This window comes from Elephas maximus, chromosome 18 (assembly GCF_024166365.1).
Source record: "Elephas maximus indicus isolate mEleMax1 chromosome 18, mEleMax1 primary haplotype, whole genome shotgun sequence".
Taxonomy (NCBI): Eukaryota; Metazoa; Chordata; class Mammalia; order Proboscidea; family Elephantidae; genus Elephas; species Elephas maximus.
The window spans coordinates 50,878,912-50,906,241 of record NC_064836.1 but is presented as its reverse complement, the minus strand read 5'-3'; the positions used below and the strand labels follow the sequence as shown (position 1 = coordinate 50,906,241).

General features: G+C 35.6%; 1 protein-coding gene across 1 annotated transcript in view; it reads left to right on the top strand.

The window, feature by feature from the left end:
• ROBO1 (roundabout guidance receptor 1) overlaps positions 1-27,330 on the top strand; it is a 1,245,354-nt gene that overhangs the window by 867,719 nt on the left and 350,305 nt on the right. The window contains exon 4 of the mRNA XM_049858153.1: positions 20,722-21,048. Within this exon, the coding sequence (XP_049714110.1) occupies positions 20,722-21,048 (327 nt within the window). The remainder of the gene's footprint in view (positions 1-20,721; positions 21,049-27,330) is intronic.

Here is a 27,330-nt window from a genome sequence, read left to right as displayed (position 1 = left end):
CTGGTGATCTTTTCTGTGGATGGATCTTCCCTCTAGAAAAATGCAGATATGCTCATAAACTCAAAACTTGGCAGATGATTTCAGGAACTAGGAACTTCTGACCCACCAAATCATATCCAAGCCTCCTTGTCCAACCAAAACCTCATCTTCTCTGTGAAAGTGGTCTGTCTTCTTCACTTAACCTTTTGGTTCTTTTTTCTCCTTGGGCATTTATTCTATAGATTTTGCTTTTGGTACTTCATCACATGATTTTTAGACTTTGAGCTTTTCAACATGTGTAGACCCCCACTGACTTGAAAACTCTGATCTTTCTGAGTCTTTAACGCCTACATTGTAAGTTTTTGAAGGATAGGATTAGTCCTTTATACCTACCCCCATCAGCAGCATGCTGCTGTTGTTCATGTTAGCTGCCTTCCAGTTGAATTTTGACCCATAGCAACCAGCATATATAAGGTATCAGGAGATCCAATGTACATAATTCCAGTACAACGTCTGCAGGACACTAAGTGCTCAATAAATGCCCAGTGTTGCTGTTTCTTTTTAATAATATTAATGTCTGCTAAAATGTTTCTTAGCAGAAAACAACTTGAACTTTCTGCTCAGAAAAGGGACTAATAATAACAGGTGTTATCTCACTCAGCCTCTGCTGAGTCTAGCATCAAGTGAACAGCAGGTGTGAAAAGGTTTAAACTGAGAAGGCAGAGAAGCAGCGTTGCATGGCAACGCCATAGAAGGACGGTAGGCTCTGGAGTCCATGACTTGGAGTTTGATTCTCAGCTTTCTACAAATTATTTAGGGGATATTGTACACATACTTAACCCTCTGAGATTTCACTTTAGAATATGAAAAAAAAAAAAATTGTCCCTACATTTCTTCTGATCAATAAAAACCAAACCCAGTGCCATCGAGTCAATTCTGACTCATAGCAACCCTATAGGACAGAGCAGAACTGCCTCATAGAGTTTCCAAGGAGTAGGCCCTCTTTAAGACTATGTAGTTTTTATATCTCTTTGTGTGTACCAGAGAAATTTGCACCCATTTTCCAAAATTCAGACATCTTGAAGCATGTTATAAACAGGTTGAGAACACCTCCTCTATGTCTCTCTTACAAAAGGTTTTACTCTTAACTTCATATTTATGGCATTCAGGAGAACAAGGTCCTAATTCTGGCTAGAGGGGATAATTTGTTGTCGCTTTAAATCATTTCACTCAGGTGATTAGTTTTGCTTTGTTTGGGAAATGTGAGGTTTGACAAATTTATCTCTTCTTATTTCAGCTTTAGCATGCTATATAAACCCCATTTTATGACCCACTAACTGGGGGTGGAGATACAGAAATTTATGGGCCTGTAAGAAAAGCCCAGGTATTCCATGCCTTCTCTCTTCTCAGCTGCCATGTGGAATCAAAGTATATTTTTATACCCAAAATATATTTTTCTTAATGTAAGGAAATTTAATGTTTTCCTTTCACTAAATTTGAAGGTTAAAAAAAAATCCCTGTGACTATGCAGTATATTCTTCTACAGGGTAAATTCTTTTATATTTGTAATTCTTTACAGTATAGCTCAGTAGTTAAGTGCTCAGCTTCTGTAGCTAACTGTAGGGGTCTAAATCTTTGTTCCATTATTTAGTAGCTGTGCAACCTTGGACACATTTTGTAATTCCTATGCCTCAGTTTCCTCATCTATAAAATAGGGATAACAATGGTACCTTCTTCAGAATGTTGTAAGGATTCAGAGAATTAAGACAAGTAATGCAGTTGTAACATAAATGCATTTTAACTATTCTTATTCTGACATTGAAGATTAATTAAATAATTATTTTAAAAAATGTGTCCTTTTGAGAATTTTTGAGAAAGCACCATTTGCTTTTATTCTTAAAAGTACTGCATAGAACTAACTCTGTAGAGCTAAGTCAAACTGAATAACAACTCTGTGGATTATAAAAGGTGGTAGGGTCATCTTGGGTATTTGCTGTTCATATTATGCACCATAAAATGTTGTTGTTTTCCCTGTCTTTTCAAAGTTCTGTAGGATGTTTTCACTCTTCTTTGGGTGTCAGCTTTGCAAAAATGGACGTACATCTCTAATCTTAAAGGCCAAAACACATTGTATATGTGTATGGTGGTAGTAACTCAGAGAGAAAGGACTTTCTGTAGAATGCAGTTAAGATAGTGTTTTGTGCATAAGAATTCAAAACTATTATGAAGGGAAATAGGACTTCTGTAAATTGATTTAACCTTCACTTCACTATGCATGTAAACATAGTGAAGGTGCCTTGCAATGGTTAGGGTAAAGTAAAACAGACAAAGCACTGGCAATAATTATTTGCTTGTAGTTTCCCAAGTGAAAATTTGTGAAGGGAAAAGCCAGTAAAAATAAAATTCCTGAAGTATTTTTTTTATCGTTATTTATTCTCTTACTTTTCTCCTTTTATAAATCTAAAATAATTGTTATGTATTTAGTATATATGTAATATATATTATATATATGTATATGCATGCATACATGTACACACACACCCCTGTTTGCATTGGCAGCTGTCTGAGTTATCTAGGGTTGCTATAACAGAAATACCACAAGTGGATGGCTTTAACAAAGAGAAATTTATTGTCTCATAGTCTAGGAGGCTGTAAGTCTGAATTCACGGTGCCAGCTCCAGGGGAAGGCTTTTTCTCTCTCTGTGGGTTCTGGGGGAAGGCTCTTGTCATCAATCTTCCCTGGTTAAGGAGCTTCTCAGTGCAGGGACCCCCAGTTCAAAGAACATACTATTCTCACTCTTGTTTCTTGGTGATATGAGGTCCCCATCTCTCTTCTGTCTTTTATATCTCAAAAGAGATTGATTTAAGACACAACCTAATCTTGTAGATTGAGTCCTGCCTCACTGATATAACTGCCTCTTATTCTGTCGCATTAACATCGTAGAGGTAGGATTGACAACACACTGGAAAATTACATCAGATGACAAAATGGTGGACAATCACACAGTACTGAGAATAGTGGCCTAGCCAAGTTGACACATATTTTTGGGGACACAATTCAATCCATGACGATAGGTCCTTAAAGATAATTCTTTTTAAGAGCACTACATTTCTGATTGGAAAAGGCTGGCAGTTCGAATCCACGTGGCACTCCTTGGAAAGTCTATGGGGCAGTTCTACTCTGTCCTGTAGGGTCGCTATGACTCAGAATTGGCGTGAGGGCAAGGGGTTAGGTTTTTTTAGTTTACACTTCTGATTAGACAATTGTTGGAGACGTATCTAGCTCATTTTTGACTCTTGCAATTTTTTCCCCCCATTTCTGACTACTAGTCCTTGGTTGTAGTTTTTCTGTCTGAAAGCTACCTTCAGTTAGGAATCAGGTCAAAGTTAGTTGAAAATAATTAAGTAAACCAGATGATACAGGAATTTACCTTTACTAAAATGTTGTCTTATGTAAAACACAAGCAATAACAACAACAACAAAAGCCACTGCCCTGCCAGTGCACCTTTCCTTTCTTATGTTTGTTGTTGTTGTTAGGCGCCATGGAGTTGGTTCCGACTCGTAGTGACCCTATGCACAACAGAATGAAACACTGCCCGGTCATGAATCATCCTCACAGTCGTTGTTAGGTTTGAGCTCTTTGTTGCTTGCTTGCTTTCTTAGGTAGGGAACATCAAATACTTGATTGACAGAGTTTTTTTTTTTTTTTTTTTTTTAACACAGCATTATAGGGAGGTTTTCAGATACTTACATCTCTCTGGCTGATGACAAAGTTGGTGAAAGTATATAAACACTTGTTAATAAATCTTCAGTACAGCTTTGTAGCTGATTCATTATCTTTCTTCCCTTTGTACTGTAGTACTTCTTGCAAGTCCTTTGTTGTTGTTAGGTGCCATCCAGTTGATTTCTGACTCATAGTTGACGCCGCACGACAGAGCAGAACAGCCCCATAGGGTTTTCTTGGGTGTAATCTTTACAGAAGCAAATTGCCAGCTCTTTCTACCTCAAAACTGCTAGGTGTGAACCACCAACCTTTTGGTTAGCAGCAGACAGCTTAACTCTTGTGTGCCACCAGGGCTCCTTTGCAAGTCCTTTAACTGTTGTCATTTTTAGCTTCCATCTGCAGTCAGTAGTTATAGTAGTTACTCAGTTAAATACTTGTTGAATTGAAGCTGTTTACTGGCATGCATTGCTTCAGATTATTTTCTTCCTGTACCTTTGCCGCTTATCATCATTCTTGTGGTTTTAGAATTAAACCACAGAAAGAAAACAAACAAGTAGAGAATTTGCTATAGTTTTTTCTCTTTGCCTTGCCTTTCCATCTGTATTTTCATGTTGGATAGACTCTTCTGTACTTGTATTAAAATTATGTTAACATCAAACCAAAAACCAAACCTGCTGCCGTCCAGTGGATTTCGACTCATTGCACCTCTGTAAGACAGAGTAGAGCTGTCCGATAGGTTTCCAAGGAGTGGCTGGTGTATTCGAACAGCTGACCTCTTGGTTAGCGACTGAGCTCTGAACCACTGTGCCAGCAGGGCTCCTACATAACACCAAATCTGGCAATTCCTTTCCTTCATGCACGTTGACTTTTGGTATGCTATTTTCTTACTTGGTTAATAAGTCAACCAAAAGCTTCTGATAGTTTCTTTTCCTTTTATGATATTTATTCACTGTATTTTAGAAGGTAATGCATTGTTCATCTTAAAAAAGTTGGTATCTTAGAACAATTTAAGTATATGCTTATAGTTTCATTTATTAGTGATTTTGGTATCGGTTATCTTGATGGATTTTTTGGATGATTACTGTTCTTAGTTTTCTGATTTTTTTAGCAGATAGGGCAGCCAACGTCCTGATTTTTGGGGGATTAAGAGGGTTCCTGGGACGTGGACTTTCAATGCTAAAGCTGGGGAGGTCCTGAGTGAACCAGGACAAGTTTATCACCCTAGGAGATGGTTCCTATATTTAAAAGAGAACCAGTTAATTTTGTTCTACCTCTCCAGTCAGTAAAATAAAAATATATGGGTCTTCCATGTACTTTTATTTGGAGGTTGTGTTCAAATAACTGTTTTCAAAGTGAGAGTGCCTGTTGGAAGGCATTTCTTGGGAGCTGGTCCTAAAATGCTGCTCTGTGTGTCTGGCTCTCTAAACATGCAATTTTGGAATTATTTTATGTTTCCAAATTATGTGTTTAAACCATTCAGTTGTTTGGCTAATGGATAAATAAGGATTAAAACTTGAAGATTTTCCAGCATCTGAGACCAGAATTTAGAGTTGTTTTGAGAATTATTTTTTTTAAATATAAGTTTCAATTTAAAAAAAAATCTCTTAAGTGGTATAATACAAAATGAAAATGGGGCTTAGAGAGGGAGGTAATTGATCAAAGTGATCCAAAACTGAAGATACAAACAATCATATTTTAAAAGACAATATTCCTAGGGCAATGGTATCAAGTAAATAGCAGATATTTGGTAGCACATCTATACCAGATTTCAGAATCTGTACATTAAAGAATTGTTAACATTTTAAAGCAGCGGTAGTGTTTTAGAAGGGCAATATTGAAATCAAAGTGTTATAACATTCAGAGTTACAGATAAAAAAAAGTGGGATTTAGCATATTTAACAAGGTGTCAAAATGTTTTTTGCAATTATTGGAACGTTTTTAAAGAAACCTTTAGGCAGTATATATATATTTTTTTTTAAATAATTTTTATTGTCCTTTAAGTGAAAGTTTACAAATCAAGTCAGTCTGTTACATATAAGCTTACATACACCTTACTCCATACTCCCACTTACTCTCGCCCTGAGTTAGCCCTCTCCCTCTTTCCAGTCTCTCCTTTCTTGACGGTTTTGCCAGTTTCTAACCCTCTCTACCCTCCTATCTCCCCTCCAGACAGGAGATGTTAGGCAGTATATTTTTGAAAATATTTATCAACCCCTGAAATATTTCAAACATGTTGGCTCCCCCATTCCATAACTAAGATAATATATTATAGAAATAATTTGTGGATAAAGGTATACACAATGGTGCGAAACTTTAGATCTTGATAATCCTATTGTTTTTAAATAAACTTCTCACATGAGAAAACAGCAAATTATAACACGTGTGAGGTGTTATATTATTAAGCTATTTAAAAATATTTCTAATAAGTCCTTAGTAAAAGGGCAATATATTTATAGTAAGCGAAAATAAAAAATAGAATATTTCATAATATAAAAATTGGTTGAATAATACTGGAAAGAAAGATAACTAAAATAATAGTCATTTCTTTCTGAAAGCACATGGAATTATATGTATTTTACTATGTATTCTATTCTTTCTGTACTTTTCATAGTGAACATACATTATTTGAACTACTTTTTATTTATGAAAGTAATGCATTACTTTTAAAATCAGCAAGTGTAATTTTTATTTTTTCCTGTTTATTTCAGAAGTGCTTGTTTACAGCATCAGTTAATTTTTCAGTTGAGTAAAGTTGGCGCACAAGTTTAAGTTGTATGTGTGTGTTACACTTTCTGCTCCTGGAATAAAACTTGAAATTTTCTCTCCATTTCCTGACTCAGTCATTTCGTTTTGGGAGTGTGTATGAATAATATGGTAATTCTTATTCTCTTTGAAGAGCATAGCCTTACAGGTATACGTCAGTCATATTTATTTTGTTGTGTTTTTAATACATGGCTGTGTTATAGTTCTCTTAATACTTAAGTAGAGATATAGTTTAGAGTCATTATTAACAATGTAGACTGTGGAGTCAAAATACCAGAGTCTGTGGCCCAGATCTATCATAAATGTACTGTGTTAAATCAGTTCAAATACTTAACTTTGCTGTCCCTCAATTTTCTCATCTATAAAATGGGGCTAATAATAACACTGCAGGAGTTTTTGAGGATTAAATGAGTTCATATATTTTGAGCACTTAGAAAAGCACTTGGAGCGTATTAAACACAGTATAACTGTTTGCTATTATTGGAAACCCTGGTGGTGTAATGGTTAAGAGCTACGTTTACTAACCAAAAGGTCAGCTGTTTGAATCCACCAGGCGCTCCTTTAAAACCATATGGGGCACTTCTGCTCTGTTCTGTAAGGTAGCGAAGAGTCAGAATCTACTCAATAGCAATGGATATTATTATTATTATGGATAAGACTAGTAAGTATATTAAAGATGGTACCATTTCATAATACTCAGTTATATGAGACATGCGTATCACAGTAGGTTCAAACTCTAGTTCATTGTTTCACAAATTGTTTTGTTGTGAGCTACCATTTAGTTGGCTGCTAACACATGGCAATCCGATGTACAAAGGGATTAGACCATTGTGAACCATAGAATTTTCATTGGCTGCTTTCAAGGTGCATTAGCCTGGAATCAGATCTGGGTCTCTGGCATGGAAGGTGAGAATTCTACCACTGAACCACCAATGCCTCCTCCTCAACTTAAGTGTGCACTAAGTTCACATTTTATGCTTGTAAAGTACCAGTTACAGATCCTCATACCCAGAGGTTATGATTGAACAGCTCAGGGACTAGTTATTTACATTTTTAACCTCATCCCAGCCTTTCTGAAGTAGGTGATCCATGGATCACACATTAAGAAATACTGCTTTCATTTATGTTTGATATTTTAAATTTAAAATTCTCTATTGAGTGGATAGTTGTGATTACAATTAGGAATGGCTCTGCCTTAAATTTCTGGAGGATTTATTTTCATGAATCTATATACGCATCTGAATATATCTAAACACAGCTTTAGACGTACATCTTGTAAGTGAATTATACCTTGTTCTCACTTACTGTCTCATTATTTGACATTTTGCATTTATGACAATAGTAAAAAATCTACTATCCGACTGTTTTGTCCATTAATGATGTACGCCTGGTGGTAATGAACAGTATGAATGTTGAGGTGTGAGGTGAGAGTCATGCTGGCTTTGATGGTTAAGGTTATATGTCAGCTTGGCTGGGTCATGATTCTCAGTGGTTTGGCAATTATGTAATGATGGAATTTGGAAGTTATGAATGATGTATCTTCTATTTTTTGATCTGATGTGGTCATCCTCCGTTTTCACATAACACCGATTTCACATAATGGCCTGGTTTTTGGAACATAATCATGTTGATTAGTGAGGAGAGGGTATACCAATTTTAAAAGAAAATTACTATTACTTTTTGAAGACTAACTTACGTCAGAACATTCCTAAATTTAGTAACAAAACAAGTTAAAAAAAAACCTTTTACCTTATCCCCTATCTTACTTCCTGTTTCAGTGTTACCAGAAAGCTAGAGAAATTCTCAATATATTGAGTTATTCTGACAGTTATTTGCAGGCTAAATAAGAAGAAATATAAGTATATTTTGATAATGTTATTTGAGTTCAATTTATTATGAAGAAGAGGGTTTCAGAAACGTTAAAATACGACAAAATCCACAAGTACCACAGCCTCCACCAAACTGAGTCCAGCACCACTAAGATGATGCCTGGCTACCACCACCAACTGCTCTGACAGGGATCATAATAGAAGGTCCTGGACAGAGCTAGAGAAAAATGTAGAACAAAATTCTAACTCACACACACACAAAAAAAGAGACCAGACTTACTGGTCTGCCAGAGCCTGGACAAACCCCAAGGGTATGGCCCCTGGACACCCTTATAGCTTAGTAATGAAGTCATTCCTGAGGTTCACCCTTCAGCCAGAGATTAGACAGGTCCATAAAACAAAACGAGACTAAATGGACACACCAGGCCAGGGGCAAGGGCAATATGGCAGGAGGGGACAGAAAATCTGGTAATGGGGAGCCTAAGGTCGAGAAGGGGAAGTGTTGGTATGTGCTCGGGTTGGCAACCAATGTCCAAAAGAAATATGTATATTAATTGTTTAATGAGTAACCAGTTTGCTCTGTAAAGCTTCCTCTAAAGTACAGTAAAAAAAAGTGATTAAGAGATGAAAACAAACAAAAAATAATGAAATCTAAAGTGAAAAATAAAGTTGAAAACATTGATTTTTCTTTGGTCAGCATAGCCCAGGAATTAGCTTGGAATGGCACGAAAGGTAAGTGAAATAATTAGGTCTATTTGCTTCCTAAAGAGAAGAGGCAATTGATACCTGTTAATCGGTTTAAATCCATATCCAGCCTTTTAACTCCCTGTGATCACGCAGGGCATGACCAGCAGCTTGGAGCCTCAGGGTTTGTGGCCTCTAATTAATTCCAACAGACTTTTCATCTTCCCAGGAAAGCTCAGTTTTGGTCTGAAATGTTTGCTTCCATTGATTTGAAATACGTTACGTGCAGTTTTGCATACTATTTAACATGTACTTCTCTTTCTGTTTTAATGGTTGTTTCCATGTGCCCACACCAAAAGTTTATTTTTGGTTAAGAATTATATAAATGCATATATAGTACATTGTTTAAACACATACAGTGTCATTTATATTCACTTTGCATCTTTAATAACTTTAAAAAAAAAAGATTCTATTTGCTCTTTCAATTAATTTTATTTTTATTCCTAGTACAAAGGTGGCATAGCGTGGACATTCAGTACATATTTATTGATTGAATGACTGAATGCTAAAGATTTTGCAAAACTTGGATTTTATTTTCTACATATTTTAAAGAATGTTGGCTTTCACAACTTCTAGGAAAAATATTTTATTATGAAAATAATACCAGAAAAATACAGCCTAGTCAGAAACTACAGAACATTTAAAAAAGGAAACGAAAGCTATCCTTCAATAATCTGTAAGAAATCAGTGTTAAAGATTCCTTTCAGGTTTTAGATCATTTCCCGCCCCCCAGGTTTCTTTCTCCCTCTAATGTCTTTCTTCTCAGTCTATCTTAACTAAAATTGTACAGCTTGTGTAGTTGTTACTCCTTGTGTTATCACTATACATGATACTGTGTACAGGTTTCAGTGTCCTTAGGATACATTTAAGATAGCTCCCTACCTTGACTGGCCCCAAAAGCCTTGTATCCCCTGCACAGCGCTTGGTATGCCAAGAAAATGCTTTCGGGGAGACTGTGACCTCAGGGTTCCTTTCCACTTTGGATTTATATTTTCCAGAAGCAGGAGTAAGGATTTCGCTTACTTTCTCTGCCTTCCTCCAAGCATCTATATCTGTCTATACCTTGCCCTACACTATCCGTAAATACACGGGTTCTTCCATCATTTTCTTCTTCCATTATCCATGATGATTCATTCAACAAATGTTCCTTGAGAACTTACTGAGTTCTAGGTACTGTTCTAGGCACTGGGGTATAGAAATATTTCGTGGTCTATGGTCTACCTATTGTTTAATTATATACAAGTATTTCAGGATGTTATAAATATTTTCTAAACAAAACTGATTTTATGACTCTTTCCCTTCAAAATTAAGAAATGACTCACAGAATAATGACTAAAAGTAGTGTATTTCACTTTTAAAGCTGCATTAAAATAAAATACAAAATGATATCTGTATATAGTAATGATAAATACATTCTCTTATCCATAATTAAAATGATTTCAGTATTAATAGAAGACCTTTTTGGATTCTTACCTTTTCGCATGAAAATTGCAAATGTTAATATTTTATGTATGGTGATTTTCCCCATTAGGTTAACCACACATAGCTTTGCTTTGGAATGATGAATTATTTAATGCCATGTTAGAAAAGAAACATTCTTGAGTAGATTTTAAGTTAATATTTGGAAGATCTTTTAAGTCTCCGCATTGTGTCAAGTTTAGGACCTGCTTCTCAGCATCTTTTATTAGGGTGTCCATTAGATTCTAAAAACTGAAAATAAGACATGGGAAAGATACGCTGAGGGACAGATGACAATTAGTGTCCTAATGTGTAAAAGAGTTTCTTCAGAAATTCTCAGCTCATGTCAGAAGTACTGACATACTATTTAAAATTAGTGGAGTTGGCTGCATTCCTACAGGGATTTATCAGTAATCCTTTAAAAGGTTATTTTAAACATTTTGTTTTCCAAAAGTATAATTGTCCTTAGACAATTATCCTTAAAATTGCAATTCCGTACTCTAGCTAGCAGACATTAATAACTCACCTAGAATAAGGGCTCTTTAAATATGGCTCAAGTATGACTACCTAATTCAAGAAGCAAAGTTGAAAGCTTTATTTTTTAGTACTTTAAGTTACTGCCTTGGCAACTTATAATATATGGCTTCTATGAAAATCTAATGCATCTCTTTAGAGAAAAAAAAGATAAATACTACTTTGAATATTGATTTTTAAAGACCTTTTGATGAAAAATTTATCTGTATGTGTTTTTACATACTTTTAACTTATGACTTAAAAACATGATTTTAAACACAAAAATAAGATGATTTGTCCAGTATAGATTCTCTTCAAGGAAATTTAAATTCAGGACAGATGAGGTTTGTGTGTGTGTGTGTATGTGCAGTTATGAGTATTTTTGAGTTGCCATTTCAATAGGGAAGTCCCCTCAATATACATGTTCTGTATTGGCTCAAATCTATAACCATGTAGTTTTTCCATATTATAAAGAAAATGAATTGCATATTCACATTGATTATGATATTCCATGTAATTTGTCCTGATATTTAGGAAATCCAAGTTTATGATTATATTTTCCTATTAATAATAAAATGCACGGGACCTCCCAAAGACTGTGTTTCACAATTCAAAATATTGATGTTCCAAAATCCTTTGTGAGTGAAAATTGCAAAGGTCCAATTGTCCTGGCTGCTGAAATCAGCCATTATATCTTCAGCCTTAAATGTTTTAGTCCATCACGATAAGCATTAATAAATGAAAGGATTATTTGTGGTGTTTGATAGCCTTAGTGTATCTGCAGGTAACAGACTTGAAATGTTATATTGAACAATTACAAACTTAATCCATACTCTGGCTGTTGATAGTATTGCATAGTGGTTAAGAGTTTGGCTGTTAACCAAAAGTTGGCAGTTCGAATCTACCAGGTGCTCCTTGGGAACCCTGTGGGGCAGTTCTACTCTCTTCTATGGGGTTGCTATGAGTCGAAATCGACTCGATGACAGTGGGTTTGGCTTTTTGGGGGTTAATGAGCGGGAAAATGAAGACTACCATTTACTCAGTAATGTTTTAAAACCACTAAGTGTGTCTTTTGAAGTCCCAGATGGATTGCTACAGTGGCTACAACAATGGGCTCAAACAGCAACGATTGTAAGGATGGCACAGGACTGGGCAGCATTTTGTTCGTTTGTACATGGGGTCACTATGACTTGGAACTGACTGGATGGCACCTAAAAACAGCAAATGTCTTTTCAGTTTTGAAAGTAATACATTTAATCGGTGGAGATATATGGAATATTCTCCGTAAGGAACAAACATGCTTTATTGTAGATGGCTTTGGATATAGTCAACTTCTGACCATTCTCAGTAAAACAATAAGTATTTGTTGGCTGTATTAAGTACTGTAGTTTTATTCTATTTTGTTTTTCTACCCTTTTGAAAGGTGTTTTGCTGAAATTGTGCCAGAGCCTTCCAAGAACTGTGTAAATGAAAAAAAAAATTTTTTTTGAGTTGAACTCTCACCTAAAAGTAGGGACTGGTTTACTTTGCAGCTTTTCTTACAAAGCTAGGAAAAAAAGTAGCTGAATTCTCTATAAATTAATGAGTCATAGTGTAATCTCAGGAGAGGGTGAAAAAGAGGATCATAAAGTTAAACAGTATTGCTTATGTCAACTTCCAAAATACTAGGTTAATGTTTCAGCCCATGGCTTCATGTAACATTATTGTATGTATTAGGGATTATACTAACCTATAAAATATGGGTATTACTAGGTCCTCATTTTACAGATGAAGGCACTAACATTAAAGAATAATAACAATTTATCCAAGGTCACACTGCTAACAAGTAGCAGAGTCTAGACTTGAACCCAGACAGTTTGAATGCAGTCTCTATTTTTAACTACTTCCCCCCAGATGCTAGATTAGTTCATGGCTTTTTTGTTTGTTTATTTATTTTTTCTCATGCTATTCCTTCCTTCTTGAATCCAGTTTCTTCTGCTACTTCCTGCCCTTTTATAACTCTCATTGCTCAGTATTATCCTTGTTAATATTTCTGTTTCCTTTGGTAGACTTCAGCCTGTTAAGGTCAGTGGTTTGCTTTTGTATTTCTTGTGTTGTATTCCTTCAGGGGGTAAAAATGGTTTACATACAGCTAGGAGTTTGATTTCATCATCATAAATCTCATGTGACTTTGATATATTTCCTAGAAATACTTAGCACTTATGTGTATATCTTTTTCCAGCTGTGGTTATATAAATATTTAGATATTTTAGTCACTTGTGTTTATATTTTATCTTCCAACCAAGCAGTTGTTGAAGGAATTCTGCTCTGACCTTTTCCCTGGTACTGGTCTTGCCTGAAGTCAGTTGTGTTATATTCTCAAGGTTCTACCATGATTCTTGCAGAAGACAGCTGATATTATCATCCTAGTCCCATTTTGAAAGCCTGACCCCATCTATCCGTTTCCTCTTTTACCTTCTCTTCTCTGTAATTTTTAAGTTCCCTGTGCAGAGTATAATCAGAGGGACCCTAAGTGTGCAGAGTAGAACAACTCCATAGGGTTTTCAAGGCAGCAGATCACCAGGCCTGTCTTCCAAGGCACCTCTGCGTGGTTTGAACCACCAGTGTTTCAGCTGGTAGTCAAGCGCTTACCCATTTGCACCACCCAGGGACAAGAGTTGAATCGACTCGACAGCAACTGACAACAAAAACGTGCAGACTGTGCTTGAAGCTGGAAGTTTGTTTTGCCAAGTGTAACATAAATCTTACTACATAAAATATTCCCAAATTAGTATTATTAGAGTGGTAGTTGTTAGGTGGCTTATAAGAAGTCATAGAATTTATGGTCGAGTAGATAAGGCTCTTTATGAGCAATCACTCAAGAATGTTAGAGGTTTTGTGTTGAGTGAAGTGGACGACCCTTCTGGGGAGGAAGATTGCAATCACTAATATGTGCCACTAGGGATCTTCCATCTACACACTCCTGAGATTCATGTGTCTCCTTCCCTATTTGTTTTTGGTGTAACTCCCAAACTTCTCCTTTGAGAAGGTGAGTCACAGTTATTGCTGAAAATTAGGTGACTTTCCCCTAAAGTGTGCTGGGAATAGTTTAGGAACCAGTGCTATTAAATTTTAATTATATAAACAGTTCCATAGGAATTGAGGTTCTCAGAATATTAAAAACTGATAATGTAAGAATATAGAAATGCAAACTCATATTTAGAGAAGACGACACAGTGCAAAGAACACTTTATACCTCCATTTATTGATCACACATCTATTGAGCCCTTTCTATATTAAAGGTCTTTACTGAATTTAACAGTACCAGTACCAGTTGCCATCTAGTCCATTCTGAATCGTGGCGACTCCGTGTATTGCACAGTAGAACTACACTCCATAGGCTTTGTTGTTGTTGTGCACTGTCCAGTGAATTCCGACTCTTAATGATCCTATAGAACAGAGAAGAACTGCCCCATAGGATTTTGAAGGCTGTAATCTTTATGGAGGAAACCCTGGTGGTGTAGTGGTTAAGTGCTACAGCTGCTAACCAAAAGGTTGGCAGTTCGAATCCACCAGGTGCTCCTTGGAAACTCTATGGGGCAGTTCTGCTCTGTCTATGGGGTCTCTATGAGTCAGAATTAACTTGACGATAGTAGGTTTAGTTGTTTTTTTTAATCTTTACCGAAGCAGATTATTAGCACATCATTCTCCCACGGAGGGGCTGGTGAGTTTGAACAGCCGACCTTTCGGTTAGCAGCTGAGTGCTAAACTGCCATGCCACCATCGTATGGTTCACACTTAGATATTCTGTGTACAAGGAAAGAACAACGGAGATCATCAGCATTGGAATCAAGGATGGACAAAGCCTGTTTCCCTATGGATTCTAAGTAATTAATCTCAGAATTTGTGAAGTAGTTAGAAAGAGCAAGGGTTTTGAATTTGACATGGATTAAGTCTCAGCACTACCACCTCCCAGCTAAGTGACAGCCGAGAGTCTCAGTTGCTCCGTATGGACACCAGATATAATAACACCCACCTCATAAAGATGTTGTTGTGATTAAAGGAGATGATGGATAATTAATATTAGTTTTCTTTTCCACTCATTTTCCCCTGCTGAGATTTGATGACAGAAAAATGTATTATAGCTTTTATAGAGTGGATGGTTGCCATTTATGAATATTATTATTGGAGGTTAATCAATCACGCATTATAATATCACCTGAGAATTGGAAAGTCCCTTTCCTGAGGGTTGTACATTATGTGAAATAAAAGATTTCTATGGTTTCTTTATGATTTCTCAACATATTGGCTCTACAGTCGAATAACTTTTGCTAACACTATCATCTTCTTTGATTATTACATGCTTAGTAGAGCATATTTTCTCTCAGTGTGCTCTTCAGAAGCAAAGTTCAGTGACATGTCCTTCAAAAACAGAAGAACAAAAAGAGTTCAATGGCCAAATACATTTGGTGGGTGCTGTGTATTATACCCCTCTTTTGGCATATCATAATGCACGTTAGCAAGATTAAAGACGTTGATAACTGCAACTTTTTTTTTTTTTAACAATACCAGCACTAAGAATCTGAGTAAAGAGTGCTCCACAGAACATTTTTCAAAATTTAGCCTACTACAGAGAGCATTTTTATTGCTTAAACTTTTTTTTTTTTTTTTTTACTAAATGCTGCTGTGCAAACATTGTGTGAAAACTGGGGCCTGAGTTCTCCAGTCCGGAAAGTCATTCTGGCTGTGGTCCAGGTATATGGGATTGCAGGTTAGGACAGAAAAAGTCCTGAGCTCCACCATACTTTAGTGGAGCCTGGGTGATCTCCAGGTTCTGTAATTGGCCGTTACTTCCTCTACGCACTTTCCCTAGACAGTTTTATTCTTTCCCATGGTTTCATTTGCCAGCGCTAGCCTAATCTATGGTTCTTGCTGAGGTTTCATTTCGGACATCAAATCTGGAAATTCAGTTGGCAACTTGTCATTTCCATTTGGATATTGTACAAGTATCCCAAACCTCCATGCCTCATACTGAATAGATCGTTATCTCTGCCCACCTACTCTCACCAAATTCCACTCTTTTGTTCTACCTTCATAGAAACCACCCTTCATTCATTGCTCAGACCAGAAACTTGGAATCTCCCTTTATTCTGTGCATTTCATTTCCGTCATTCGAGCACATCTAGCCAGTAAGTAGATAGTGTTGATTTTATGACTGCGTAGCTCTAAGATTCTTTGCTCCATTTTCTCTTCTGTCTGCCAATGTACAAGTTCAGGTTCTCAGAATTTATTACTTGAAGAGTGCAAAAGTGTTCGCACGGACGCCCTGTTAGTTTGACCTGTTTCAATCTGGTTTCATACTGTGAATTGTGAGCTCTTTAAAAACAGACCTGGTCATGCTGATCTTTTACTTAAAATCTTTAAACGGTTTCCCTTTCCTTCAATTCGATTTCAGAAATTTGTCTGGGTGCAAAAATGCATCACATTATGTCCTTAACTCCTTCAGGTACATGCTTCCCAGTCTCTGATGTGCACCTTATAACACATACCATACTAATCTACCTTCTGGCCCCACTATGTACCATACACTCCTACAGCTATGTCTCTGGGCAAAACCATCTCCTTTCTTTTCTTCCTCCCTCATTTCTTTAAGTCTCATCTCAAGTTTCAAGTTTTGAGGGATGCCTTTTCTGACTTCCTCAGGTACTTTTAGGCACCCTTTCCCTGTGTTCTTATAGCAATTTATGCAACCTTATATCCTACCTGGAATGAAGTTTCAGAATTTAAAATAAAACTTGCTGTAATTAAATATAAATTGCCTCAGCAGTTGACCCTCATTAGCATCCACCTTTCATAATTACAGCTTAAGTATAGGCCAGTAATATACTCCTTTATTTTTTGAAGTTTTACTGTACTGGCAGTTATGAGCAATTTAAATTTCATTTGAGTTCACTATAGTGTTAGTGAGAGTATATGCATTTCCAAGTTACTTTTTTCCTCAGTTGCTAGTTTATTTCCATGTCTTTTAGAGTCTAGTTTCATATCAAGAATGTTTAGCATGCTGTATGCTAACTAAAGCTACTTTTCTACAGCTCAGATTATATGTATATACATGTATATATCATGATGAATATAAGAAAATGATTGATATTTTAGTTCATTTATGCATTTTACTATAGGCAGCTAGGTGGTACAGTTAAGCACTCAACTATTAGTCAAAAAGTTGGCGGTTTGAACCTACCCAGAGGTACCTCAAAAGACAGGCCTGGCGATCTGCTACTGAAAGTTTACAGCCTTGAAAACCCTATGGAACAGTTCTAGTCTACACACATGAGGTCACTATGAGTTGGATTTGACTTGATGGCAACTAACAACAACTATAACATCCATTTTACTAAGAAAAAATATAAAAATTTCAGTTGTTACAAGTTAAGACACCACAAGTCCCATTCAGGGCTTAGAGTCTAGTAGAGGTTGAATACTCTGCATATTGATTACAAATAAAAAATAAAATATTTTAAAGTGTCTTTGTAGAATGCATTATTCTTAAGCTTCAGATCATTTTGTTTCGATAGGTCTCTCTTGTCAGCACTTCATTTATTCTTTCGCTTATTCAATACATTTTTATTTAGTGCGTGCAGTGTGCTCAGCATTCTGCCAGAAACAAGGGAAGAAACAGTAAGCAAAAAGAGACCCATACCACTATTATGTAAAATGCAAGACAAGGTTTACACAAAGGAAAAAAAAAATCTTTGATGGTTAAGAGGGAGAGGGTGGATGGGGAGGGGAAATCACTAACTAGATAGTAGACAAGTGTCAACTTTGGTGAAGGGATAGACAGCACACAGTATAAGGGAAGTCAGCACAACTTGACCAAGGCAAAACCATAGAAGCTTCCTAGAAACATCTAAACACCTTGAGGGATCGAGTTACTGGGGCTGAGGGCTGGGGAGCATGGTCTTGGAGAACATCTAGGTCAATTGGCATAACAGTTCATAAAGAAAATGTTTTATATCCTACTTTGGTAAGTAACGTCCAGGGTCTAAGAAGCTTGGGAGTAGCCATCTAAAATACATCTATTGGTCCCATCACATTTGGAGCAAAGGAGAATGAAAAAAAACAAAAAACTAAAGACATGAGGAAAATATTAGTCCAATGGTATAATGGACCACATGAACCACAGCCTGTACCAGCCTGATCCCAGTAGAACTAGATGGTGCCCGGCTGCCGCCCCTGACACTGTGATAGGGATCACAACAGAGTATCCCAGATAGAGCGGGAGAAAAACGTAGAACAAAATTCAAATTGACACACACACACACGCACAAAAACAAAAAAACAGACTTACTGGTCTGACAGAGACTAGAGGAATACCCTGGATGCCCTGCTAACAGAAGTGAAGCCATTCCTGAAGTCCACCTTTCAGCCAAAGATTATACAGGCCTATAAAACAATGACCTGCTTCTTAGTTCAATCAAGTATAGGAGACCAAGTGGGCAACACTTACCCCAAAGTAAAGATGGGAAGGCAGGAAGGGACAGGAAAAATGGGAAGAATGGACATAGAGAACCCAGGATGGAAAGAGAAAGGGGAAGAGTGCTGACACATTAAGGAATTGCAACCAATGTCACAAAAAAACTTGTGTACAAGTTTTTGAATGAGAAAGTAATTTGCATTGTAAACTTTCATCTGCAACAACAACAAAAAAAGAGACCCACAAATCTTACTGAGTACTGGGAAAAGCAGACTATATTCAAAGCATCACATAAGTAAATGTAAAATTATGATTCTGATAATTTCTACCAAAGATAGCTATATAGTGCTATTCTGGTTTATAAAATGGGCCTTTAGTTTTGTTATAGAGATCAGGAGGGCAGAGATTTGTGAGAAGATCGGATGTTAACTAGAAGATTATTTCAAGCCCAGACATAAGCTTCGTGGTGGGATGAAGCACAGCAAGTTTGTAGAAGTGACAAGCAGTTGGGGTGAAGAGAGCAAAGAGTGGAGAAGGAAGAGTAGAGAGACGTGGGTAGGAAGTTGAACAGGCTGGCTCTTGTAAGCCCTTGTTAAGGACTTTATCTTAAGAGCAGTGAGTTTATTTTAAAAGCCCCTGAAGTAGAGGAGTACCTATATAGTATTTGCATTTCAAAGCCAGTATCATTATCTGGCTACTTTGAAGTGAAACTATTTAAGAGGCTTTCCTAAAGTCCTGGTCTGAAGTGAAGGGAATTTGAGCTGGGATGGTAGCTGGCTGTAGAGATAGAGATGAATAGATTGATTTGAAAATATCTGGAGAGGAATTAAGATTTACAGAACTAGGGGAAGGAAAGGGAGGTACCAAGGAAGATAGGTTCCCACCAGGAAGTAGTCACTGAGATTGGAACACTAGATGAGAATAAGTCTGGGGGGTTGATTCAGAAGTTAAGCTTTAGGCTGTTGAATCTGAGAAGTCTTTGAGAAATATATATATTTTCTCTAAACATAGCGACAGTAAGCTAGGAATATTAAAAATTATGAAGCACGATCTCTGTTTTTGAGATTATAATCTCATTAGAAAAAATAAGGTACCAGCGCATGAAATATTTAAATGGCACATACCCTCAGGGCTTCATTTATTAATTCAGAATGCATTCCCTTACCCAGTATCCTCTTCCATTTAATTATTTAAATTTAATTATTTTAATATTTCATTTTTAAGTCTAATAAAATGTGAATATGTAATTACAAGCAACTAATTTATTAATAAACTAAGACCGCATATATCTTCATATATTTTTATTATTTGTAAAGATGTAAAGGTGTATATAAATGCCAGTTTCATTGTATGGAGCCCTGGTGGCACAGTGCTTAAGAGCTAGGCTGCTGAACGAAAGGTTGGCGTTCAAATCCATCAGCTGCTCCTTGGAAACCTGTGGGGCAGTTCTACCCTGTCTTGTAGGGTCACTATGAGTTGGAATCGACTTGACAGCAATGGGTTTTTTTGTTTGTTTCATTATATGTTTGAATATAAATATTCATTAGAATACAGCCTATGTTTTCTTAAAGAGTTTATTTGATTCAGTTAACAATGAGATTACATGTCATTACTTGTAATACTCAGGAAGGTATTCAAGAGTTCTCTAATACATTCCTCCATAAAAACAGGGAAACTCATGGTATAAACAGTGTAATGAGTTTTTAAAGTGTTTGCAGACAAGGTGTTTGAAGAGCAGTTAGAAATTATACAGGCAAAATTGAAGATAACTTTCTAAGGGTGAGGGAGTCAAAGGGAGTCAGGAACTTGAAGGTGTATTGAAGGTGGGAGGTCCCCAAGTGGCTCAAGCAATGAGTCGGAATCCACTGGACGGCAATGGGTGTGGTTTGGTTTTTTGCTTTACTAACCTAAAGGTTGGCAGTTGAACCCATCCAGCAATGAAGAAGAAAGTCCTGGCTATCTATTTCCTTAAAGATTATAGGCAAGAAAACACTATGAAACAGTTCTATCCTGTAACACGAAAGTTGCCATGACTAGGGATCTATTCGACATCAACGGGAAAAGCTGAGGTGGACACCAATAGTTTTATTAGTAGCAAGCTTTAGTTAGTAGAAAGATTTTGTTAGTAGAGATATTTAGTTAGTATAAAGGATAGTTATTTTTGTGATGTTTAAATAGGGGTAAAGCCTATGTTTTTGAAATAAGACTTAACTGTACTTAAGCGATATACGAAGATATTTTGTCCATACTTTTGCAGGCTCCCGTCTTCGTCAGGAAGATTTTCCACCTCGTATTGTTGAACACCCTTCAGATTTAATTGTCTCAAAAGGAGAACCTGCAACTTTGAACTGTAAAGCTGAAGGACGCCCCACACCCACTATTGAATGGTACAAAGGGGGCGAGAGAGTGGAGACAGACAAAGATGACCCTCGTTCTCACCGAATGTTGCTGCCAAGTGGATCTTTATTTTTCCTACGTATAGTACATGGGCGAAAAAGTAGGCCCGATGAAGGCGTGTACGTCTGCGTGGCAAGGAATTACCTCGGAGAGGCTGTGAGCCACAACGCGTCGCTGGAGGTAGCTAGTAAGTAAAATGGGCTTTCTGCTTTTGGCGGGGGAGTGGCAGAATGAGATCATTTGTCTTCAGAAAGGTAACAAAAAAAGAATCCATACCACAGGCTTTACTGAGGGAATATCTCTAGCTTTCTCAACGAGCACAGTACACTGTTTGAATTTTCTGGATTTCCTATCCTAGCTGTTATGTCAGCCTAAATGGGGATTTACACATAGTTGTTGAACTATTTTGCTTCTGCTTTGGAGATGTTTTCTTTTAAATCTTTTCAATGGAATTGATTTAGTCTCCTCCTTTGTTGTTTTTAAATACATTGAATATAATAAGTCTTTGTAAAAGAAAAATAGCGTAGGATATTTGAAATTTGTCTTCATGAAGAGAAGTCTTTCAACTGGTAGGAAGCCTTGGTTTTCAACTGTTTCTAATTCTGGGAAATATAGTTCTGGTGAAGCTGTGTCCATAAAGGTGTATGTGTGTGGTTCCTCCTTTACTATCTCGGTAATAGTAGTGCATCCTGTAAGGAATATGCCCTCAAGTGTATGTAACCCTCAAGTGGTTAATGGTTTACTTTATTTATACAAATACCAAATGAACTCATTTGAAATTAGCAGGAGAAGGATTTGTTGACCAATGATTAAATTGTTAAATTATATCTAGAGGTTAGATGTGTATTACTTTTCAATAAGAAGTAGACTTATTTTTTTATACATATTCAGGTGGCAGTCAGAAAGTTTCATTCCCTTGAAAGAACCCTGCTGTGTATATATGACAGAAATTGAGAATTGCTTATGGACTGGAGAGACAAATGAAATTTTAATCTAATAACTTCCAGTTTAATCATATATAATTATATATTGAACTCTAACATAATTGCATATGTTTATATGGTTTTTTCCAAGATGATTAATATTTTGATGTAATTTATGTCCAAAAGTTTAATTATACAATCAGTTTTCATGGTCTCTAATATTAGAATGGCACTGGGTTTTTTTTTTAATATTAAAGTCAACCAGAACTTGAATATGTAGAAACAGATAATTATAACATTATATGTGGAAAGGCATTTAGAAACAGATCATTCTAACTCAATTATATTATTGATGTGGAATCAGCCCTAGAGAATTTAAATGATTTGGTCACATTCACAGAGCCTTGTAGTATTTAATTTGAGACAGGATGCCGAAGATGTCTGATATGAACAAAAAATATAATTAGCCAGAATAAAAAAAAAGTTAAAGTAACCATTTAAACTGTGTCAGAATTAGCCACTTAATTTTTTTTTCAAACATTTACTTGAAAACCAGGTTTATATTTCTCTATTCTCTTTAATTAATAATGAATTTATTACCTCTTTATTGCCTTGGTTTTCAGTGAAGGTCTTACAACTAATGAGAAGTATAAAAGCTATATAATCACAACAGATTATTTTGTTTTTTTCTCTTTTAAGCACACCTTTAAATGTAGCACAAGCAAAAAGATTTAAATGTTCAACCTCTTTATAAGAGAATGTATATTTTGATAAAGTCATGTTTCAGAGTTATGATATTAGCACCTTTGTAACTTTTGAAAACATTTATAATTATGAATAAATATTCCCTGTGGAAATAAAATTAACTTTTGAAAACAAATTTAGAGAGTGGTGAAAGATGATGGAGATGACCTATGTCAACTCCTGTTTTTGGTAGGTAAGAAACTGAAGACGAGGAGGGAAAAACAGAGTGATTGAGTATTCTCTGAATTTATAAGTACCATGACTTACAAATGAAGTATGTACCAAAAGAACATAAAAGATGCTCTCTGATATCTCTGCTGTCCTACTCACATCCCTGCCAGTGCCAGAATTTAAAAAAAAAAGAAAAACGTGTAGACTTTAATAGGAGGTCTAAATGCTTACCCTCTAGATCTTCGTTTTCAAAACACTTCTAGTTTTGCCTGTGATGATCAACATACCTTTAATGCACTGGGATTTAGAGAGCTGTCTTTTCTAATCTGGCTTTTGTGTAGATTTTTTTAAAGACACTATTAGTTTCCAGTTAAGTTCCCTAAGCCAGACATTCCATTACCTTGAGAGGCCATTATGGGAAAAGCTTTTCCAGTCTTAGTCAACAAATATACGATCATGGAATTGAAACCAGACATAACTTTGACCAGGAAAATATTAAAACACGTAGCCCCTTAATGCATAATTCATGAGTTTTAGTGTGATATTAATTATTATGTCTCCGAAATGTTTTTAAGTGCCAGAAAAAAGATTATTTTCAATTAAAACAAATTTAGTAAAAGTACTTTTTAAAAAATACTTTTAAAGATAATACTCATTAACAAGTCTTATAGGGAGAGAAATGTGTATATATATGTATATATATAGAGAGAGAGAATATAGTTTAAGGATCCTTATTCATAATTGTAATAATTCTTTGAGACCATGAAAAAATAGTTTGACCAGTGTGTGCTTTGAGTAATTTTTATAGCAGTTCGATTGCATCTATGAATGGCATGCCTTCATTTAGACACATTCTATTATTTGGATACATAAGTTTTATGGGGAAAAAAATAAGTACTCTTCAGCTTTAAAAGGGTATTGTGTGTTTTATTAAAGAGTTTGGAAATGGTTCTTTAGTAAATTCATGCTTCAGTGCACTATGAATGGATACATGTAGTACTTTAAATCAAATATATTTCAGGTATTTATTTTAGGCCATGAGTACTGCTCATTCACCATTTTTAACTGTGTTTGTGCCATAAAAACAAAACTAGCCTTTTGTATATTACCTAAACAGAGTGGGTGAAAAAAAAAGCGTGGGCCATATTTGCTGTAGGTTAAACCCGTAGTGTTATAGTTTAGGTTTTCCTTTTTTTTTACAGAATTTTTTTTTTTAGTTTGAGTCCCAGAAGTTCAATAAGAGCTTTTTTTTTTTTATTCTCCCCAAAGGCTCAGACACAGGAAGACAAAGATTGTATCTAATTTCTTAGTGAAGTTGCAGCCCAAAGTAATAGCGTTAACAAAAAGTGTCTTGAGGCAACACAGGTTTTACAGCCCAGTTGTTGGTAATGCTTTTAAAAACATTTATCTCTGTTTTATTTGCCTTTAAACCAAGTTTTACAGCTGTAACAACAACTGGATTTTTGGGTTCCTAACAATTGTCAATCTCTCAAACACTGAAAAAAAAAAAGATACGGGATGCCATTTAAAACCTCCATTCCTGTTTAGATACTATGCTTATATACTGTGTTTGTCATATTTGTTTAAATTGAAAAAAAATACACCAAAAAGGTTATATTTACTGGCTCTCTTTAGAATTATTTATTTTTATTTTCATTCACATCTAGTTTATTACCAAGGGAGACCACAGTGCAGGGTGCTGGCCAACCTTTAGGTGCTGATCCTTGCCAGGGGACAAAAGCTGTATTTCTTGTCATTGAAAACTCAGTTTTGATGCAATTCAGCATATCCACACAGTTATAAAGTCTAAGGCTTGAAATGCTAAGCAGCATATAGTAGTTGTTATTCCTAAAGTTTCTACCTGGAACTTTGGCTGTTCATTTCTGTAAAAGAAAATCATTTTTAATTTTAGGTGTTTATAAAAATATATATAAATTATTGTTTGTCTTTGCCAACCAAGGCAGACCTATTTTGATGAGAACATTGAATTGGACAATATAGAAGACATGGGTATTTCTAAGGCTTAGAAAAAATCAGTTTGTCTAATTCATTTTTAAACCCAGCTTTTTAAAATGGTTTTGTAAATAGTATTTTCATGTTTGTTCTAAAGTCAGGTAAATGTTTAAGAAAATATTTTATGACCATATTCTCCTACACCGAACCACTGATTATTAAGTATAGGATTCCATTTTATGCCCAGCACAAATTGCTAGCACAGTTCTTTGGCACAACTTAAGATTTAGTAAGTAATTTGATCTTGGATAATTACATTGAATTTTAAGGAAAATTAATTTGAACCTTGACCCTCATACTTTCCATCCTAGAACATGGCTGTCTATGTCATCTGCCAAGCACCCCACGGTCAGCATATGGTTATTTGTTTCCTAGTTAAGCTGTTTTCTCCTGAGGAAGAGAAATACCCTTCAGAGAAGGCAGACATCTGCTGGCTGTCTTAGCTGTCAAACCACGGAAGAGCTGTCTTTCCTGGAGGTTGGGGGAAGGGACATTTTGTACAGTTAATCAATGATTAGGTCTTTCTATGCTTTATTACCTTGGGTACTTTTTAATAGTTATTACTTTGAGGTAAAATGTTTGTATTTTAAAGGAAAAGTTTTCCACTCCTTTTGAAATATAATATGTTCTTTTGTTGTTATTAAATGATGCTGCCTAAAATGATATAGAATTTGAATTGTCCAATTTTCCTCATTTGGGGAAAAGGAGCAAGTGAACTGACCATGTATGTTAACTAACCATATGTATACCAAGGTAGGATAGAATGTTTTTTCCAAAATCTGACCCATGGAAAGTGAATTACTTTTGGGGGCAAAAGTGGAACACATGAGCAGGTGACAATATATTTTATTGTAAAATTTGATTATTTGTGTGTGTGTGTGCGTGCACATGAATCATCAGGATTGAATCAGAAAGTGGAAGTCTTGTTCAGTATCACACAGCAATATCCATGACAGAATGAAGACTGGATCTTGAGCTCCCCTCTGCCCCATTTTGAGCATGGGAGCATGAGGGGACTCTGAGCTCTGTGATCATGTCTGCTTCAAGGTTTAGAACTAGCCCCTTGGTGAAACCACATGGTCTTGGGTGAAGGCAGGAAAGCCATATATACATATATATGTGATATGTGTACACACATTCACACACACACACGTTATTCCTAAATAGACTTCTCTCTTTGAAATTGAACTAGGTCAATATTGTATCTTCAAAAATATTCATTGTTCCCTTAATTTATTTTTTCTTTAAAAATAACTGCCATTTTGAAATACTTTGACCAGATTCTTCAATATTCTTATATAATGTTTATCTTATTTTTATTTTTAGTATTCAAAGAAGAATGTTAAAGGGTCATTTAGTTGAATAGCGTTAAAGTATCTCTCCGCTTCTTGTACATTTATATGCTGAAATGCACTGGCTCTTAGTTTCAAAGTTGACTCATGATTAAATGAAATGATCCATGTAAATTGTAACACAGTGACTGGCACATCATTGTAATTCCATAAATTTACCTGTTTTTGCCGTTGCTTTGCTTATATATTTCTCTCTCTCCCACCTTGGCCCGACATTAGAAAATTGAAGGATTGTCTGTCTAAGAACTTTTATTTGAGAGGAATCTGTGTGCATCTGGTTTCAAAGTGGGATCATCTCAGACTCCATTTTGAATTTAAATATATGTTTGCTAAGATAGAAAAATTTAAATAAAACACTTCAGTACGAACATTTTCTTAAATTAATTTTTGATTAAGTAAAGAGTGAGTTAAATATATTCAGTTCCGATCTTGAATTGAAATTACCCTTATCTTCAGATCCTTATTGCTAATACAGAACATGCAAATAATATTCACTGAAATCATTTTTGTTTCAAGAACAAATTAACAAATTTCTTTTTGTACTTTTTACAGACAGGACATTACTGAAATCTTTAATTTAAATTTCTATATTTGTTCACTTAGGGGGAAAATGTAATGTTGCTGAGTTTCATGACATAATTACATTTACTAAAAATTTGAGTTTTTATTATTAATTAAGTGTATTCTTTAGTTGCTCCCTTTATAGCAATATTCTGTCATTTTATTGTCTTAAATAGCTAAGATATAAAAATCTGAAAATCAAGGAAAAAGAAACATGAAGTCTCAGTGAAGTAAGTAGTAAGCCCATCAGACCACCTTCCTTATTCAAATACGAGGTTTAAATTGTTCCAAAAGTCAAGTGTAGAGACATAATCTCTTCAAGTAATTATAGTGTGAATTTTGTATTTGTTGCAAAAAGAGAACAGCATCCTTTGGTTACCACGTTAGGAGAGAAAACAGTTGTCATTTTATTTTGAAAGCATATAAAAATTTGCTCTTTTTTTTTTTTTTGGTCTTTCCAAAGAATAGTTAATATGAAATACAAAAGCAGACACCTATGTTCCATGATCTAGGTGAGCGGTGACAGTGTTAATGGGCATAAAGAGAAGATTTGAGTTTCAGTAAGTATTTAGACAGAAATAGACAGTTTGCTGATTATTAGAATGTAGATGGTAGAGGAGATAAAACTGAGTCAGAGAAACTGTATTATTCATTTTGGCAATAATGAACTATCACGTTATCTTCTCTCTTAAAACTACATCCAGT